The sequence below is a fragment of the Capra hircus genome, chromosome 9 (assembly GCF_001704415.2).
Source record: "Capra hircus breed San Clemente chromosome 9, ASM170441v1, whole genome shotgun sequence".
In the NCBI taxonomy this organism is placed as follows: Eukaryota; Metazoa; Chordata; class Mammalia; order Artiodactyla; family Bovidae; genus Capra; species Capra hircus.
Window position 1 is genome coordinate 25,512,421 of NC_030816.1, and position 19,398 is coordinate 25,531,818.

General features: G+C 42.1%; 1 protein-coding gene across 3 annotated transcripts in view; it reads left to right on the forward strand.

The window, feature by feature from the left end:
• The window catches only part of LAMA4 (laminin subunit alpha 4), a 148,382-nt gene continuing 129,416 nt past the window's right edge, over positions 433-19,398 (forward strand). The window contains exons 1-2 of one of the 3 annotated variants that reach the window (XM_018053050.1): positions 433-488; positions 795-1,141. In XM_018053050.1, coding sequence (XP_017908539.1) covers positions 947-1,141 — 195 coding nt within the window. In that variant the 5' untranslated portion in view covers positions 433-488; positions 795-946. Of the gene's footprint in view, positions 489-521; positions 1,142-19,398 lie in introns of those variants that run through there. The other 2 variants (XM_018053048.1, XM_018053049.1) reach the window with 2 other exon arrangements.

Sequence of the window (19,398 nt, forward strand, 5' to 3'; positions counted from 1 at the left end):
GTAAATAAAAGTTCATGCATTTGAGTAATGAAGTCATTTTCCAGCGCTGGAGTGAAAGATATTCTTTTCCCAAGCCCTCTGGGTGAGGACTGTCAGGAGGAAGAGGGTGGCCAGCCAGTCTCCAGGGAAGGTATGAGCACAAAGACCGCAGCAGCCTATCTCTAGAAAAGGAGAAAGCTGCCCAAGGAAGTGGGTGCCCTCTCCCCTACCATCTGAGAGTATCCACCTCTGGCTCCAGCCTGAATCCCTTTCCCACCCACTTTCCTGCAAACCAGTGGGGCCACATAAAAGATCTGCATAAATATAGATAAGACATCCGGCACCTTAGCTAAATAAATAAGAGAAGTGAGGAAGCAATTACAAAAGCTGAATATTCATCTGGGGCACTTGGAGGGGCTCCAAACTGAGAGGGGAGGGGAGGACGCCAGGAAAGGCCCAGCCAGAGTGCCTGAAAGACCAGCTTGGAGGGGGAGGTCCTGGAAGAGAAGGTAAAAAGGGAGTGGTAAGAATGGGTGTGGGAAGGAAGCCAGGGCAGCGCAACCCTTAGTCCCCTCCCGACCGCCGACCGCCGGGGACAGGAGGTGGCCTGCGCTCCCGGGGCTCGTCCCAACCCCATCCGCCGCTTGATGCTGAGCTTTAGCTTCATACATCTGTACATTCTTTAGTCAGTGTCTCTGGGGAGAGAGAGAGAGAAAGTGAGAGAGGGAAACAGAGGGGAGAGAGAAAGAAGAGAGAGGGAGGCAGGGAGGGAGGCCGGCTCTAGCTTACTCTCTCACTCTCCCTTTTCTACCAAGTTGCTCCCGGGGCTGCCCTGAGTTTCCACATCTGGATACCGCAGACGCAGAGAAGGTACCATAAGCGAGGCACCACCGCATCACAGCGGGGGCTGGCAAGGACTGAGGGTGGCCGAGCCCCTGGACGAGCCCTGTCGGATGTCAGCGGAGAGATGGCTTTGAGCTCAGCCTGGTGCGCAGTCCTGCCCCTGTGGCTCCTCTGCGGTGCCGCCTGCTCCCGCGCCGCGTCTGGGGACGGCAGCGCCTTCCCTTTTGACATGGAGGGGAGCTCAGCGTTCGGCCGACTAGACCCGCCTGAGACCAGCGAGCCCCGCGCGGCTCCCGGAAGCCTGCCGCCTGCTGCCAAGGTACAGTGCCCCCGCCGTTGCCACCCTCCTGGGGCACCTGCGCCCCGTGCTGCGTGTGCCACACCCGCTGCTCCCCTCCCCGCCTTCTCTTTTCCACCCGCCTTGAGAGTTTCACCTGCACTAGGTCAGTTCAGAAACTTAAAATAAAGAGCTTTACTTTGTACTTTAGATTTGGACTTTGTGAGTTGAGAGCAGAGACTTTGGAACACGTCCTTGTTCGAGCTGGCAAAAGGGCATGTGTCCTGAATACTCTGAGTCAGTAGGCTAGACTCTCACCTAGGGCCACAGCGGCACTTCTGTGGCTTTCTGCCATTTGTATGTTCCAGCAGTCATTTTTGTCAAGTCACACCACATAATGTGTGTGCCCTGTCACTGCCTTCCTGCTCCTCCTCTCCGTGATATTAGGACAGTGGGAACAGCGGTGCGCAGCCAATCTTTTGGTCACAAATTAACCAGAAGGTCCTCTGCAACAGGGGAGGGTGAGGGGTGGGTAAGGGCACTAAAGAAGCTGTTAGGAAACTGCAAATACCTTAAATAGACAGGCGCCACTATATTCAAGAAACAAGAGGTCATGATGAAAGGCAAGCCCCAACCAAATATAAAAATGATGAGTATATGCTACTGATGATAGTCAAAGAGCTGTTGTTTGAATTCCTTGCAATAGCATTTACACTGAAAACATAACCAAAGTGTAGAAATTGGGTAAAGGAAGATGGATACAGAGTAAGTGGTTTAAGAGCCCCTTGAACCAAGACAGACAATAGCATGTCCAGTGCATGGGGGATGCTAAGTAGGAGGAAAATGAAGTCACCTAAGTTCATGGGAAAAGAAAGAGCAGTTGACCTAAGAAGACACGCATACACACACCCTATAGCTATGGTTACAGCCACTGTAGAACCAAGGCTATTACGTGGATTGACACCATTGCTAGCAGCACTGATGTCTGGATTATTGCTATTAGTCCTACTAATTGTTAGTATAACTGTAGATTTATTAATTACTACTGATAAGATATGCTGCGTGAAGATGGTCCTTCTCCAGGAGTGAGCTCTACCCACACCCTAAAATGAGGGGAGAATGGGTAGGGCCAGAGCATACCAACCCCTATTGTGGTGTGAAATGCAATCCCCATGAGAAAGAGAGGCATGCCTTCTAGTCAACTTTGTACTCAGATGCAGAGAGAAGCCAGATCAGGAGACGCTCCACACAGTGGGAAGGCTTCACTTCTCTACAGGCTTGGAATCAACCCCTCAGGAAGCATTATCTCCACCTGTTGCTTTGAGTGTGGAACGTTCCAGGATGAAATGCTTGACTTAAGAGTAGGAATGCCAGATAGAATACAGGACACCCAATTAAATTTTAATTTCAGAAAAACAACAAATAGATTTTTAGTTATGTCTCAAATATTTCACGAGATGTATTTATGCTAAAAAGATTTTTCATTGTTGATCTGAAATTCAGTTTATCTGGGCATTCTGTATTTTTACCTGCTAATTCTAAAAAGATAGGCGCACATAACGTTTTGTAATTCTCCTCTCACAAAAAGTAAGAAAATCATTATTTTATTTTTAGGGAAGCTTAAATTTATTGCTGAAATCCCAAACAATTTCTTATGCCCTCACATTCCCAGTGAAATAATATGAAGTCAGCACATCAGAGTTTTCAATTGCAGGCTTTGCAGTCTGATGGTCCCAAGCTCAAATTTTAGCTTCTGTGCTCCTTACCTTGGGCAAACTACAGATGCCCAACTTGCAGATAAAGAAACTGAGGCTTAGAGAAGTTACTGATGTCTACATCATACTTCATATACTAACTGTGATGAAATTAGATAAAATACATAGAGGGTTTAACACAGTGACTGACAGTGTAAATGCTTTATACATCCTAAGTGTTGTCTTTATTATTATTATGAGGAATACATGGATTATTGGACTGAAGGAAACCCTTATTTGGGAATATTTCTCGGAAGTTTATTTTTATGCTGCTATTTTACTTAATATTGCTTGTCTGTATCTTTTCAGTCAAAAAGAATGTCCTGTAGTGAGTTAAATTTGTAATACTGTCAGAGACTAATAGGTTCAGAATGCCCACTGAGGTTTTTGGTTTAGGGAAACAGAAAGAAGCTATTAGTCATTCAAAGTATATGATGTAGCAAGGGTGGGATTGGGATAATTATGTTCCCACTGCATAGTTTCACATAATGCCTCCAGTCAGCCTGTGGTCCCACAGCGATCCCAATGCCCCACCAGTTGGGTTTCCCATGCTCTTTATAGCCAGGAAGGAGACCTGAAATCAAATACATTCTGGAGATTTAATAACATGGTACAGCCACTCTGATGAATTGGTTCAGGAGGCTATATTTTCATCTATAGAAAGAGAACATGGGTTCATACAGAACATTATTCGTGGGAGTTTCGAGAAGTGGATGGAAGGATATTCTAAAAATACATTTATTTTATTTGAATTGGATATATATGTGTGTGTGTGTATATATGTGTGTGTGTATATATATATATATAAAAATGGTTATTCCTCAATTTGCCTTCAAAGGGAAGGAAGAAAAATATTAAGGCAAGCATGGAGCAATGGGAGGTGCTAGGCTGGTGGTCTTTGTAAGGCTCCCCCATGCTCCTCCATAGCAGGACTGACATCCTCTCCACCCCTGAGCCCTCCACCCTCAGCACAGAGGAAGGCACACTGGTGCACAGTGTGAGTTCGAGAACAGATGCACTAAATGTGCAATGAGGAAAAGGATAGGATGCACCGGCTGACCAAGAAGGCAGGCCCCTCCCTCCCTTCTAAAATAAGCACAAGCTTCCCCCAGGATGCAGAGAATGTGAAAAGAGGAGCACCCATGGGTAACTCTGTGCTAGTCGGCAGGATTCCCTCACTATCTAGGTGAGGAAAACACTAGCTTTGTTTTTATATATAAGCAGATAATTTACTGAGTCCATTTTTCCTGAGTGTATGGTGATAACAATGATTTTCAGTAGGTAGGGGTGGGGAAAGGGGAAACTAGGTTGTGTCATAAAGTAGATTTAGTATCCTAATATTCCACATTTAGGAAAACAAAGTCTTAATTTTATTATACAAGTGAATAATAGGCACAACTGAAACTAGGCACAAATCTTTGTGGCCAATATGGAGACGCAGAAGAACGGGCGGGGATGCAGGAACAGAGAGAGTAACATCCCCAGAGGAGGGTGTCAAAGTGTCCTTGGACAGCGTGACATTCTTGTCTATCAGAAAGAAGCAGGAGTTAAACAAGGTCACAAACACTAGGTTAGAGGTTGATTAAAAGAAACCATCAGTTGGGCATATTTCTCAGGACTTTATGGTGCTGTTTTACTTAATATCGCCATTTGTTTGTCTATATTCTTTGTGGCTGGAAAGAAGCCACCCAGAGACTCAGAAGGAGAATGGGGACTCCGCTGGAGGGGCAAAGTGTGAAGTGGTGGAGGGCCACAGCACTGTTACTGCCTTTGGTAGGTTATTGAGAAAATAAAGGAAATAATTGACAATATTGAGCAAACTTCTCTGAGAGAGGCAAACAGGAGTTTATCTCCTAATACCCTGCCTGGGTTTTGCTGCTGCTGCTCTTAGCTTCCCTCCAAGAAAATCAGTGCCCCATGAACGGCATGTACAAGTATACCTTGCGTGAGACAAACCTGCTTGCTAAAATACAAGCACTATGAAGGAGACTCACTCTGATGTACTTTTCTTCTAGACTCCCTTTCATGGTCTATTTGTGATCCTGTACTCCAACACATAGGTGCCTGGCCACTAAAGGACTGCAGTATGTTTATTAAAAGACAGCTTAGATCTCTTTCTCTATCTGCTTTCCTTTTCCTTATCTTGCTCCCAGACTTTGAAAGAGGCTCTGTAGAATCACACTAAGACTTCCAGTCACTGGCCTGGGCCATCATTCTGCACCGCTCTTGGACAGTGTGGCTGGTAATTTGACACCCTCACATCCACCCTGGCGCGCAGTCATTATTTCATTCACTTTGTGTGTGTGCTCTGTCGGTCTGACTCTGTCTGACGCTCTGTGACTCCATGGGCTGTAGCCCACCAGGCTCCTCTGTCCATGGAATTTCCCAGGCAAGAATACTGGAATGGGTGGCTGTTTCCTACTCCAGAGGATCATCCCGACCCAGGGATCAAACTTGCATCTCTTGCATCTCCTGCATTTGGCAGGCAGATTCACTATCACTGTGCCACCTGGGAAGCCTATTTCATTCAATATCCTCCAAAGAGGAGGTTTTGAGTTCAGCCATGTAAACAGCAATAAAGCAAGGGCCAGGAGGGACACAAAAAAAAAGCAGTTGCATTCCAACCCTCAAGGAGTAAGCGATCTAAGATAGAAAGATATATACATAGCCACTATATAAAGCAGAATGAATTCATGTTCTGTAAGAATGACTATCACTAATGCCATGGGGGTAATATAGAAAAAGTACTACTCCTGGGGTAGGAGAGCAGAGCACAGCCACTCATCAAACACTGAACAAGGCTCGTAGGAAACATTATTTTAGAAGAACTGGAATATAGTAACAACAACAACAGTAATAATGGTAATACCATGGCCTATAGATGACATTCATTGAGTATTTCCCATGTGTCGGACACTGGTCTAAGCACTTGCCATGAGTTATTTCCTTTAACCCTCATAACAGTTCAATAGACTGGCATAGTTATCATCTCATTTTACAAACATGGAAACTGAGGCACAGAGCGTTTGCCCAGGCATCCTACCTGGTAAGTGGCACAGCTAGGAAGGAGTTTATGAAAGTAATTCAACTTTGCAAGAGTATCTAGGAAAATGTGGCTAGGTAAATAAAACTATATGTGGAAATAATTTTCGTCAAAGTTTGGAAATAAAATGAAGATATATAAAATCCCATTCAAAGACCATTTATGCAGGGCTTCCCTGGTGGCTCTCAGATGGTAAAGAATCTGCTTGCAATACAGGAGACCTGGGTTCAATCCCTGGGTGGGAAAGATCCCCTGGAGAAGGAAATGGCAACCCACTCCAGTATTCTTGCCTGGAGAATTCCATGGACAGAGGAGCCTGGCAGGCTACAGTCCATGGGGTCGCAGAGTCAGACATGACTGAGTGACTGACACCTAACCTGCTAGATGAGTGGCATAAATTACATGGCCTATGTTACAGAATTTATTATAAGATTGCTGAAAAATAGAGAATTCCATTTGCTGTGATTCTAGAGTTCTCAGATTAAACCAGAAGAAAAATTTTTAATTGTGGTAAAATATACACAAAATTTACTATTTTAACCATTTTTAAATGACATTGGGTACATTCACCATTCATCATCATCCATTACCATCCATCATCACCACCATCCATCTTAAAGCTTTTTCATCTTCCCAACTGAAACTCAACACTGTATACATTAAACAATAATTCCCATTAGCCTTTTCCCCAGGCCCTGGCAGCCACCATTCTACTCTAGGTATCTCATATAAGTGGAATCTACTTGTCTTCTCTTATTTGCCTTACTGCACTCACTATAACGTGTTCAAGGTTCATCCATTTTGTAGCATGTGTCCAAATTTCATTCCTTTTTAAGGCTGAATGATATTCTATTCTATGTATATATTGCATTTTGTTTATCCACTTACCTGTTGGTGGACATTGAGCTGTTTCTACCTTTTGGCTGCTATGAAAAGTTTTGCTATGAACATTGGTCTACAATTATCCACTTGAGTTTCTTCTTTCAGTTCTTTTGGGTATATACCTAGAAACAGAATTGCTGATCCTATGGAACAGAGAAAGTTTTGAAGCTCAGATTTTTATAGAGGCCAAGCAAAAAACAACTGGGCAGTGAAAAGAACACGTCCTATGAGTGATGGGGCCCAAGAAACAGCAGAGGAAGCGTGCCTCTTCTGGTGGCACCCACCTCTGTGTTTAACGAGAAGATAGAATCTGGATTCTTCAGTGAAATTGCTGACTCAGTTTTTTTAATGCCCTGAGGGAAGCATATCTGATGGTCCAGTTCAGCCTGAAGACTGTTTATTTGCAGTCCTCTGCTTTATATTTGAAATTCACCTTTCAACAAAGGCGTGATGTGTGCATCTGGCCAGACAGATGTGGTAGGAATCTAGCTCCCCTGCTTTCTAGCTGTTTGACTTTTAGGCAGATTAGCTCAGAGGCTTGGTTTGTTTGGTTTAAAATGAGTACAAATGTATTTGCCTTATTTGTGAAATTTAAGTGAAATTATGTATATAAGCTGCCTAACTCAAAGTTTGCCCTCATTCTCTCTTCTCTCCTTCCTGCCTCACCCTCTTTCTTCCACTATCTGTTTTTATCTACCTGCAAATTTATGTTTGTAGTATTTGCTTATTTTCATCTAAATTTTTATTTATTCTGTATATTTGATTACTCTCAAATTTTGCTTAAAAATTTGTTGATTATTCAACATTGGAGAAGGAAACTAATTATAATCATTGTATCCCTAATGGTTCTTTAGACATAACCTTTCCCCATGAATCTGAGCAGTTAAGAGAAATGAATGAGTTTTTCAAAATCTCAATAAAGTTAAACAAAAAGAAAAAATGCAGTAAATTTGATATGACAAGGACTATAACTTTTTACCCCCCATTCACAATTAAATTCTCAAATCTGACTTGTTATAATTTCCTTAAACATATAATGCTAAATACTCCTCTCCTTTAGGAATGGAGTTTTTCCTTGCTCAAAGTAACCATATAATTTTGGCCAGACATAATTCTGAGACATTTGATTGATTAGAAACCATTAAAATCAGATTATTAGCACATGCTCTGAGTTCCAAAACTTAGCATTTCCAAACAATTATTTACGTGTTTTCTAAAGCAGGTAATCTGCTACTTGACTGAGATATAGTCATCACATAGAAGAATATTTAAGTATCTACTCCAGCATTTGCCAAAGAGCAGCATTCTTTTTTCAGCTGTTTTTCTTTTTGCTCCTAGTGTGGTACAGTTAAATTCTGGGAAATGGTTTACTAAAGGGAAGTTTAACCACAGATGTTTGTAATTCCAACTTAAGTTTCCCATCAAAGTCTTAATGAAATTCAGCTGCCAGCAGTTCAGCTCTGAATCTGAGTCTTTTTATCCTGAGAAACTTGGGGAAAACAGCATTCCGAAGATGAATGGTAGTGGGAAAATGTCCATATTAAAGCCCAAATCCTGTACATAAAGAAAAAAAAATACACGAAGAAAAAATTATTTAAAAAAAAAAACAAGAGAGGAGTGGTCAGCTGTACTTTGAGTAACATGCAATATGGCCCTCTTTTCACTTCCAGGAATTTCTTAGTTTGTGTGTTGTGTTTTGTTGGAAGCTAGAGATTCTAGTGTTTACCTAAATGGAGTCAAGTATCAACGTTTATGACTCCATGGGAACCAATGAGTTGGAGAAATCCCATAACATTAAAAGCTGCATTAGCCCAAGTCTCTTGGAGACTAGAGCAGTGATCCGTGCTGCATTCTACAGCTAACAGGACTCTTAAGCACAGTGCAGACTCTATATATTAATATTTATTTTGAAATTATGCCCTCCATTACATGGAGTGGCATGGCTGCTTTAAAGGAAATCGGGATGTCTAGAGATCAAAGATGTCTTCACTTAAATTCACTGTGGACGTGACTGTTACTTGCTATACTGTTGTCTATTTACAAAGTGAACTACAGCATGGCACCCTGCACTGAGCAGCTCTAAGAAGCTAAATGTGGGACCAAAGGAATGCATTTTATAGATACCAGCAGAAGGCAAGACAAATGTCTAGCAAAGCCTTGTATTGTGGGATGCCAGGGCTGTAGAACCATTTAGAATCACAAGAGCCAGAGCAAAATCAGGATTTAAAATCATGGCTGGCTTCTTCCATAGCAGAAGTATTCTATAGTGCCTTTCAAGGTTCACAGTCCCACTATGTATGCTACCCTTTGATAAACAGTGCTATAATTTGACAAGCTAAGTGTGCCCTAAGTGTAACATCTCTTCCTGTCGGTATGCTATTAGTCCTGGAACAGCAGAGCAGTTCTGTCATCTGTGATTCTGTCAATCCCCAGGTCACAGGTGAGGTGCTAAGTGCCTGTTATTTGGAGGCTGAACTGAGTCTGAATGCCTGGAGACCGGCCAGTGTTTCTTTGTGGTGCATGAATGATTCCCTCATTCTGTATTGTTCCCTTGGAATTATTGTCTGTTGTGATTAATGCCATCAGACACCTTGAAATGCGACTTAAACCAGAGACAAGCCCTGAAGCCTCCACTGCAGCACAGAATTCAGCATAGAGGAGGCCTATTTGAATGCCAGCCAGTGGGTGGTTATCACTGGATGTGTAACTCTATTGGACCTTGCAGTGGGAACCATAAAATCAAAGGGATCACAGGATATTAGATCTGGAAGGGGAGTTTAGGGATTCAAACCCTCTCATTTTATAGGTAAGGAAGTTGAATCTTAGAGGGGTTGAGGTGCTTCACTCAAGGACGCAGAGCTCACAAGCAGCAGTGCCAGGAACCATGTCTTCTGACTTCCAGCCTTATTTTCCTTCAAATTGTTTCAAGGGACTTAATCGTTGTTAGCTTTAGAACTGGGGATCATTAAGTGTTTTATATATGTGTGCTGTGCTTAGTCACTCAGTCATGTCTAACTCTTTGCAACCCCATGGACTATAGCCCACCAAGTTCCTCTATGGGGATTTTCCAGTCAAGAATACTGGAGTGGGTTGCCATGGCCTCCTCCAAGGGATCTTCCCGACCCAGGGATAGAACCCAGGTCTCCCACATTGCAGGTGGATTCTTTACCACTGATCCCTGGTGGTAAAGAATCTGCCTGCCAATGCAGGAGACACAGGTTTGATCCCTGGGTCAGGAAGCCCCTGGAGAAGGAAATGGCAATCCACACCAATATTCTTGTCTGGGAAATCCCATGAACAGAGGAGCCTGGAGGGCTATAGTCCATGGGGTCACAAAAGAGTGACCCATATATATATATATGGGAACTAGATGGGGAAACAGTGGAAACAGTGTCAAACTTTATTTTTGGGGGCTCCAAAATCACTGCAGATGGTGACTGCAGCCATGAAATTAAAAGATGCTTACTCCTTGGAAGAAAAGTTATGACCAACCTAGACAGTATATTCAAAAGCAGAGACATTACTTTGCCGACTAAGGTCCGTCTAGTCAAGGCTATGGTTTTTCCAGTAGTCATGTATGGATGTGAGAGTTGGACTGTGAAGAAGGCTGAGCGCCAAAGAATTGATGCTTTGGAACTGTGGTGTTGGAGAAGACTCTTGAGAGTCCCTTGGACTGCAAGGAGATCCAACCAGTCCATTCTGAAGGAGATCAGCCCTGGGTGTTCTTTGGAAGGAATGATGCTAAAGCTGAAGCTCCAGTACTTTGGCCACCTCATGCAAAGAGTTGACTCATTGGAAAAGACTCTGATGCTGGGAGAGATTGGGGGCAGGAGGAGAAGGGGACAACAGAGGATGAGATGGCTGGATGGCATCACTGACTCGATGGACATGAATCTGAGTGAACTCCGGGAGTTGGTGATGGACAGGGAGGCCTGGCGTGCTGCGATTCATGGGGTCGCAAAGAGTCAGACACGACTGAGTGACTGAGCTGAACTGAGATAGATAGATAGATAGATAGATAGATAGATAGATAGATATAGATATAGATATAGATATCTTTAAGAAAAAAACTGTTTACTTCTAATATACTATCCCGGGAAGAGGAAATGGCAACCCACTCCTGTATTTTCACCTGAAGAATCCCATGGACAGAAGAGCCTAGTGGGCTACAGTCCATAGGGTTGCAAAGAGTTAGACATGACTAAGCAGACATGCACACAATATACTATCACTTCACTCTTCACTGTTTCTAGTTAACCTTAAGTTGAATTATCAATAGGAAAGTCTCCCAGAATTGAGTAGAGTGGGAAAAAGCAGTGAACTGTGAGTCTGGAACTAACTATTCTGGTTCTTGGCCATGCCAGTAACAATCATATCACACTTATCAGTTAAAGGAACATGAACAAGACCATCCACCTCCCGGGATGACTTGAAAAGAATAAAACAAAGTCAAGGTTAATGCAACCAACAAAGTTCTATAATTGTCTAATAAACAGATCAAATTATAAACTATTAAAGAGAAGCCAACTTAAGGAACAGAATCACTCAGAGTCCAGCTTCTGTCCTAGTTAGAACCCAAAGATGTAGTATCCGAGCCTGAGGGAAACATGGGGTCCTGATCTGGTGAAAAGGGTGGATGGGAATGGTTTAACAGAGTCCTTGTTCCTGCTTCCTCAGAACCCCAGGGGCAGGGCTGAGGACGGAATGCAGAACAGAGCACTGGCCCAGCCATGGACATGAGCCTTTCCAAGGTGACTCACCCAGGAGTTTCCCAGCCAGTATCCAGGAGAGAGACCTAAGTGTAGCCAGTGAACATTTACAGTCTCCCACATCGGGGTTCCTGGATACTGCTGTCTGCCCCTGCAGACCCTTCAGGGTGATTCTAAGCATTTAGCTCCACATGGAAAAACAGGAAGTAAGACAATAGACAAGATGAGGGACATGGGGACTCAAGTCCATGTGTCTTCTAACACTTAAGTGACCTGCGGCAGAGGGTCCAGAGAGGAGACTGTCTTTTCACTCTGCAAAAGGAAGGAAGAGCCACTGAGAGATTACTGACTCATCATAAACATCAACTGAAATCACTGTATTATAATAGACACAGTATCATTGCTGCCAACTGAGCCTTTATGATAAGGTAAAGGGGAAGCCTAATTTGATAGCCTTTTCTAGCCTGGGCAGAAATCAGAACTCAACATTTGGAAGCAAATATTTTTTGAAAGGACCTTTCTGGAAGTCAGAATTGTCAGTGTATCAGAATTGCTCAGGAGTGTGAATGACTATGTGGAGGAGGAGTTGACATCATGGAGACACCAAACGTGGCCCAAGGACAGCAGCGCCAGCCACACATGGGCCGGTGTTGGGCATGCAGACTCCCAGGCCCCACTCAGGAATCAGAATCTGCATTTTCTACCAGATGCCCAGGTTGTTCACAGGCACGTTAAAGGATGAGAACCGCCAGTCTCAAAAATGCAGCTGGGTTTAGACTTTAATGGACTTCAGGAAATTGAGAATCCAGAAAAGAAAGTGTTTTTGACGTAATTACAAAGAGGCCTAAAATATAAAACTAAATCATGGCTGCAAAAGGCTAGTGAGAGAGCTTACAGGTTCACCCCAGTACTAGTGCCTGACCTGGAAAGGTGCACTTTAGAATAAAATTCAAGCTTCAAAGAAAACTGCTGCTTCGAGGCATCTGGAGGAGCTGAGATGGTAACATCACTTCCTAAAAGCCTGGCGAACACATAGTAGGTGTTCAGGATGGGGATGTCACGAAAGGCATGAAATGATAGGGAAAGTTTCTACTCTCTCCTGCTCCCAGCACACGCAGCCTAGGAACAGGACCGCTGGAGACTCTGTGTCCTTCAGAGGAAGGGAGTGGAGATGGGGAGAATTTACTCATGGAATCTTCTGGAAAATAGGGTGTTGCCAGACTCAAAATAGTGGTATTATAATGTTTCTTTTGCTAATAAGGGAGCCGTTCTATAGGGAGGATGATGTGACTTTGGGGAGGGAGGAGTATGGTCTCTGATATAAACTAGAAAGATACTGACAAAAGATTTGGAAGAGCTAGTTCCCCAAAATGAAAATTGCCAAGGCTAGTCCCAGGGACGGGGGAGCCTGGTGGGCTGCCGTCTATGGGGTCGCACAGAGTCGGACACGACTGAAGCGACTTAGCAGCGGCAGCAGCAGTCCTCAAGCTAGTACTTTTCTAGAGGGGGCTGAGATTTGCAGGAAAGTGCTCTTGAGACAGAGTCTCTGTCTCTTCCTGCATCAGTGGAGTAGTCCCCATCCTCTTGGACGATTCCAGGTCTCCCTGAGGCAGCCTCAGCCCTTTTATAACAACCTTACAGGACAGCTGTCATTCTTTTAATGCCTAAGCACCTGCTTAGCACTTGCAGTGTCCTAGGCATTGTTTGAAACACTCTATTATAAGTTTTGATCATAACATTAGGAGGAAGTTACTACTGTTAGCACTAGTCTACAGATGAGGAAACTGAGTCATATAGAAGCTGAATAAAAATTGAGTAACTCACTCAAGGTCACAACTCAGGGAATCTGACTCCAAGCTTTTGTCTTGTAAATATCCTCTAACATCTGTTTCTAAATCTCAGAGTGTCTTACAGTTGCTCAGCTAACAAGGGTCCCCGGTATCATCCAGGAATGCCAGAGTGGTCTTAGTAGCTGATGAGTTTATTTAAAAGAACATTAAATTAGTGGTATGTTTATACTTTGACTTGTTTTTCAAGTTCCAGAGTAAACTCACTCTATCATCTCAATAACAATGGGAGGTTCTTCTTTGGGCAGAAGAGCCTTAAAGATTGACATAATATCTGAATGTGTATGTATTTATTTATCTGCACCTAAGCTAAACATTAGTCGCTTCAGTGGAATCCTGAGTTTACATTAGGAACCTATAACTTGAAAGAACTTGATAGAAAGCTAAAGAAAGAACTTAAACTGTAGTAAAGGCAAAGTCTCAGGAGAAATGATTAGACAAAGTATGTCCACTATAAGAAAACTGAGTGAAGGCTTAGAAACTGTTTATCTTTAAATTTTTTTCTCTATAAATGACAGTATGGAAAGAGAGGGAGCTTAAAAACTGCAGGTTTCAAGTCAGACCTAAAAGACATATAGGCTGTTAACTTCTTTCCTAGAAATTTTCAAGCACTGTATATTAATAAAATAACATGTCTGAAATAAGTGAGTTACTCATTCAGCTCAAAGTGGCTGAGAGCTGAGAGGAACCAGGCCAGGCATCAGTGACTCCGTCTGGAACAAACCCAGGTAGTCTCTGCCCTCCTGAACTAGGACAGCTCTGCGAGTAGTCACTTGTGGGATCTGTTGTTAACCTTGGAGAAAGGAAGGTGTCAGAGCAGTGCTTCCGCAGACTGTCAGCCCCAAGAATCTCTACTGCTTCTCCTGCTCCTCTAGTCTCTGGTTTGGAGCTGTTTTGCTCACTGGAGTAGTTTTCTTGGGCTGCCATGATGTTATTGCACAGACTGGGAGATTTAAACAATAGAAATTTATTTTCTCACCTTTCTGGAGCCTAGCAGTCTGGAATCAAGTTGTCAGGATTGGTTTCTGGTGAGAGCTCTCTTCCTGACTTGTAAGTGACCATCCTCTCTCTGAGTCCTCACATGGCCTTTATTCTGTGCACATGCAGAGAGAGAGAGAGATCATCCTCTTTCATAAAAACACCAGTTCCATCAGATTAAGGACTTATCCTTATGATCTCACTCAACCTTTATTACCTCTTTATATGCACTCCATCCAAATACATTGATATCATGCACAGAACTTTAACATATGAATTGGATGGGGGTACGGCAGGGAGCAGTACACATAACTGAGTCAATAACACCTTCCAAGGGAAGTATGTTATGCAGTATCTCAGTTTTTAATGAGGCAAAGTAATTTATAACAGCAAAACAGAGCTTCTGATAAAATAATGTGTCATCACTCTGTATTAACTTCAGCCAAAAGCAAAACAAACACAAAAATTTAGCATTTCAGTTCAGTTGTATGTTTCTATGAGCATGTCACAATTAATTTTATTAGATATTTTGAAATATGAAGAACAGTGTATTCAGTCCTATATTGCCACTTTGTATTCCTTAGGTGTCCAGGGACACTTGATTGATCAGCATCAATGTTTTTGTTTTATTATTTTCAAAGGGTACCTACTACCTCAGCAAGTTGCTTTGTATGCTACAAGGATGCATAGAACACAAAGAGATAAAACAAGTAACTAATCGTGTACGACAACTAAATTGGTATGTTATCAAAACTCTTATTTAGGAGGGTTTAGAAGGAATATTCACTTCCAGTGGGAAGTTCATAGGTGACTTCATGGAACAGGTGACATTTAAGTTGAGTCTTTAAGACTGAGGAAAATTCAAGCTGAGGGGATCAGATAAATAAAGATCAAAGACACAAGGTTCTCCTGAAAAGGGAGATAGTCCAAATTGGTGGGACTGGACAACAAGGAGTCACTGAAGATTTCAAAGCATAAAGAAGCTCAATGAGAATTCATCAACATTGATCTAGAAAGGAGCTATTGGATGGATAAGGCAGTAGGCAGCAGGGAGCCTGGAACCAGAGTAACTTATATCATGTATTGGTAATTGTCCACGAGAAAGTAAGAAGAGTCTGGATTTAGATGGTGGCCATGGTCTGCAACAGAGGAAACAGATGCTGGGATCATTGCAGAGATTTTATTAGATGACTTGCCATGTTTTGGAGAGCAAGGATGACAGAGGAGTCAGAGGCGCTACTGTAGAATTGTACTGTATTATTGCAATACAATTGTAGAACTGGAAATACATCATAGGAAAAAATCTCTTTAGAGACCTTTTAACACAAGACCTACTAAATCAGCAGCTTTCAAACTGAGGCTTCATGGAAATGTCCTGCCTCAGGTACAACTTGGGGTGTGGGAGTGTGAGCAGCAAGAGGCAGGGGCTCTGCTTCCTTTAACCAGTGTATCTTTTTAATCAGTTTCATAGGTGAATTCTATATGAGATTTCCCTCATGTAGAAAGAGAAAAAGGAAATTCTTTCCTCCACAATATTTGAGAATCATCATACTGGGGGCTTCCAAGCTGATATTCTAAATCATGACGGATCTCCAAAACGTTGCCCAAAATCTCATTCAAATCAGTGCTTCCTAGGCAGTATCTCAGTGTTACACACACCTGCCTCGGAGTCACCTTGTACTGCTGATTGCACAGAGCTTCTGGTGCTCTGAGCACCTCTGCTGCAGCTCCAAACACAAGCTAGAAACCTCTAAACAATTGGTCCTCTCCTAAGAGATATTTTTATGCATCCTGTTCCTGTCAGAAGATATTTCTGACCCTTTCCTAGGAAACAGGAAATCCCACTTTTGTCTCAGTTATTACCTGGGAATGCTGAGCAAAACAGCAAATGAGTTTTGCAGGGTGGTATTGGAGGGTGGTATTGGGCAGAGCAGATGATGGTATCTTTCAGTCCTCATAGGAACAGTCTGACGTTTGCATGGTTCTTACTTTTCTAAACCAATTATTTTATCATTATTAACATCATCTTAACTTAAAATCTAACCACCCTTTCTCACCTGCACTCTGACCTAAAAAGATAACTCTTGGTCTTACTTTCCCCTCTCTCAACACAGGATTACAACCATCTGGAGTCCTTCATCTCCAAAGGCCAAAATGCTTCCACTATGAATGCTATGTCTACTAAAAGGGAGAAAATAAATACTTTAAACTTTATCTTTTTTTATTTGAATAAAAAAGTGACACCTGAAACTTTTCACAGTGTCATTAAGGCGAGCTGCCAGATATTTTATTTTGCTTTATGGCAAATATTCAGAATACTGAGACAGACAGAATTGATCTTCTGATAAATTAGGAAAGCTCCCTATATATCTCAACCAAAGTTTAAAGAGCACAGCTTTCAAAAAGCTGCTGACATTGGACAACTGTTATTTACAAATGAAAAATAATGGAATTTCCAATGACTAACTTAATCAAAAAACAATGTTAATACTTAAAAGCTTCTGTGATTTACAAGATATATTCATATATATTTCCACCTTTATTCCTTGCAAACCAGGCAGGCTAGCTGTTATCAGTCTAATTTATATAAATATGTTAATGTTAGGCTTCCCTGGTGGCTCAGACAAAAAAGAATCTGCCTGCAATGCCAGAGACTGTGGTTCCATCCCTGGGTCAGGAAGATCACCTGAAGAAGGGAATGGCTACCCACTCCAGTATTCTTGCCTGGGAAATCCCATGGACAGAAGCTACAGTCCATGGGTTACAAAGAGTTGGACATGACTGAGCTACTGAAACGTTCACTTTCCAAAATGTGGACATGTTAAATAATTTGCTCAGAGTTTCATAGCTTGGAACAAATATGAAACAGCAGGAAGGTTTACAGAATTCTAGATCATTAGGATGGGAAGAGCCTAGAAAGCATCGTGCCGCAAATATCATGAAGCTAAGTCACTTCCTCAAGGTCCCACAGCAGGTTTCCAGAACTGGAACCAACCCAAGTTTCCTGACTTTTAGAGCAGTCTTTTTGTCCTACTGAATCACAGCAAGGGCACCACAACTAGGCCAAATAATAGGGGTGAGGAACATCTAGTGATCTGTGTGTTGGGATATTATACAAGTTGGATCAGACAAGAGCATATCCATGTTCACTTTCTTGTTGTGACATGTCACCATTGATGCCTTATTCCCAAATAATTTAACTACTAAGATATTAGAAATTCCCTTGGCTTTTGATCAGTACATTTATCCAAATTTTAAATTTAATTTATAACCACACTACTCGTAGCTTCTTTCATTTCAAGAATTTTTGCTTAGGCCCCATATGGCTACTGATCTCTTCAATTATGCTTTCAGCACCTATACTTAAAAAGAAAGCTTTCAAGTGCAGTAAGCCGGCTAGAGTTTTTCTGATGGTCATATAAAAATAAACAACACATCCTGGATCTCAAAAGGAGGAAAGAAAAAAGATCTACTTCAAAAATGAACAATGACCCTTTTGTTTTAAAACAATTGAAGAACTAAGTTTAAAAATTCCCAGACCACATTATGTCTGCTTTTCCTGCTGCACACAGTCATCATTCAGGTTTCCACAGGACTTTAAGAAATTTCCCTATCGTGATGCAAAACAATTACAAGTTGAGAAATTAATGAAGAAAATTAAATGTGTGCTGGCACCAAAGTGGTCTCTTCTGGCAGTTGTACCCCACTGTGACTGTCCCAAACTGCTTTGTAACAGTTCTGAGTTTCAGCATCTCCATTTTAACCTGTGGAGCTTATCTCAAAGCCAAGTCACCCTACTCTTCTAACAGAAAGTTTCTCAAGGACAATCTACCAATTCCCAACAGAACTATAGTTAGTAAAATCCAGGGACTGCCCCTGGAATCCAACCTGCTAGGCTCCTCCGTCCATGGAATTTCCCAGGCAAGAATACTGGAGTGGGTAGCCATTTCCTTCTCCAGTGGATCTTCCCGACCCAGGGATTAAACCTGCATCTCCTGCATTGGCAGGTGGATTCTTTACCACTGAACCACCAGAGAAGTACCCCCCACCTCCACACACAAAATCCAGGGATTTCCCCAGAAATAGCACTGCTTAGATGTGCCCTGAGTCTAATAGGGAATGAGAAATAAGAAAGACTTCAGGGGGTAGTCAGCAAAATAAGGTCTCTGGGAGGCAGAACAGCTCTAACCTGCTGCGCACTCAACGGTTCACTTTCAAAATAGTGGGCACCATCATCCCTTGTTATCCTCCCAATCTTTGTTGTGGGAAAGATCCTCAGTATGGTGAAAGTAATACTGTATTTAAGAAAATATAAATATATTTGTAAGATTGAGTAATTATCTTTATGGGGGAAGGATAGTACTCTTTTTTAAGGTGCTTAAAATCTCTGGGCTTTATTAAAGGGCTGGGCTCTTCCTACTCTCAAAGACTCTCTGTGATTATTTTGGCAGGTGAAACACATTTTCCCTGTGACCTGTGTTTTTGGACCTGCAATATATCAAAATGTTCAGTGGAAATAAGAGTTTTATTGTTTTTTTTTTTCTGCAGAACATCTTTTTGTCTGCTCTCCCATCCTGTTGTTTTGAAAGCTAACAAGTGTTGTACCCTTGTTTTGATTTTAAGATATTGTATCTTCATCTCTGATTATCTAAACTGTTTTGATTTTCCTTTGATTACAGTCTCTCTTTTTTAAATCTGCTAACATAAATTCATCTAGAAAATGTGCTCTCTCCTCAAAGTCATGAGTCAGCATGGATTTCCTTGGAACTTAGCTCACATCTTCTAAGAAATTTACAAACTTTTTAAACGGAGAAAAAACTGAAATAGCAGTCAAAGCTTTAAACGAGGATAGAGTTTTGCTCTGTTTCAACCGTTCAGTGACTGGGCTATTGACAGTAGAGTAAAAAAACCCAAGTGCACAAGGTTCTTGCTTTAATTATTAATAAATTCTCAATCAATTAAATCAATCTTGTAGCTACTGAGAGGGCCATACAACCAAGTATTTCTATTATCATGCTTTGGCTCATCTCGCTTTTGTGTAAAATGCATTAGATAGCAGAATGAAAGAGGATAATAAGAAAGTATT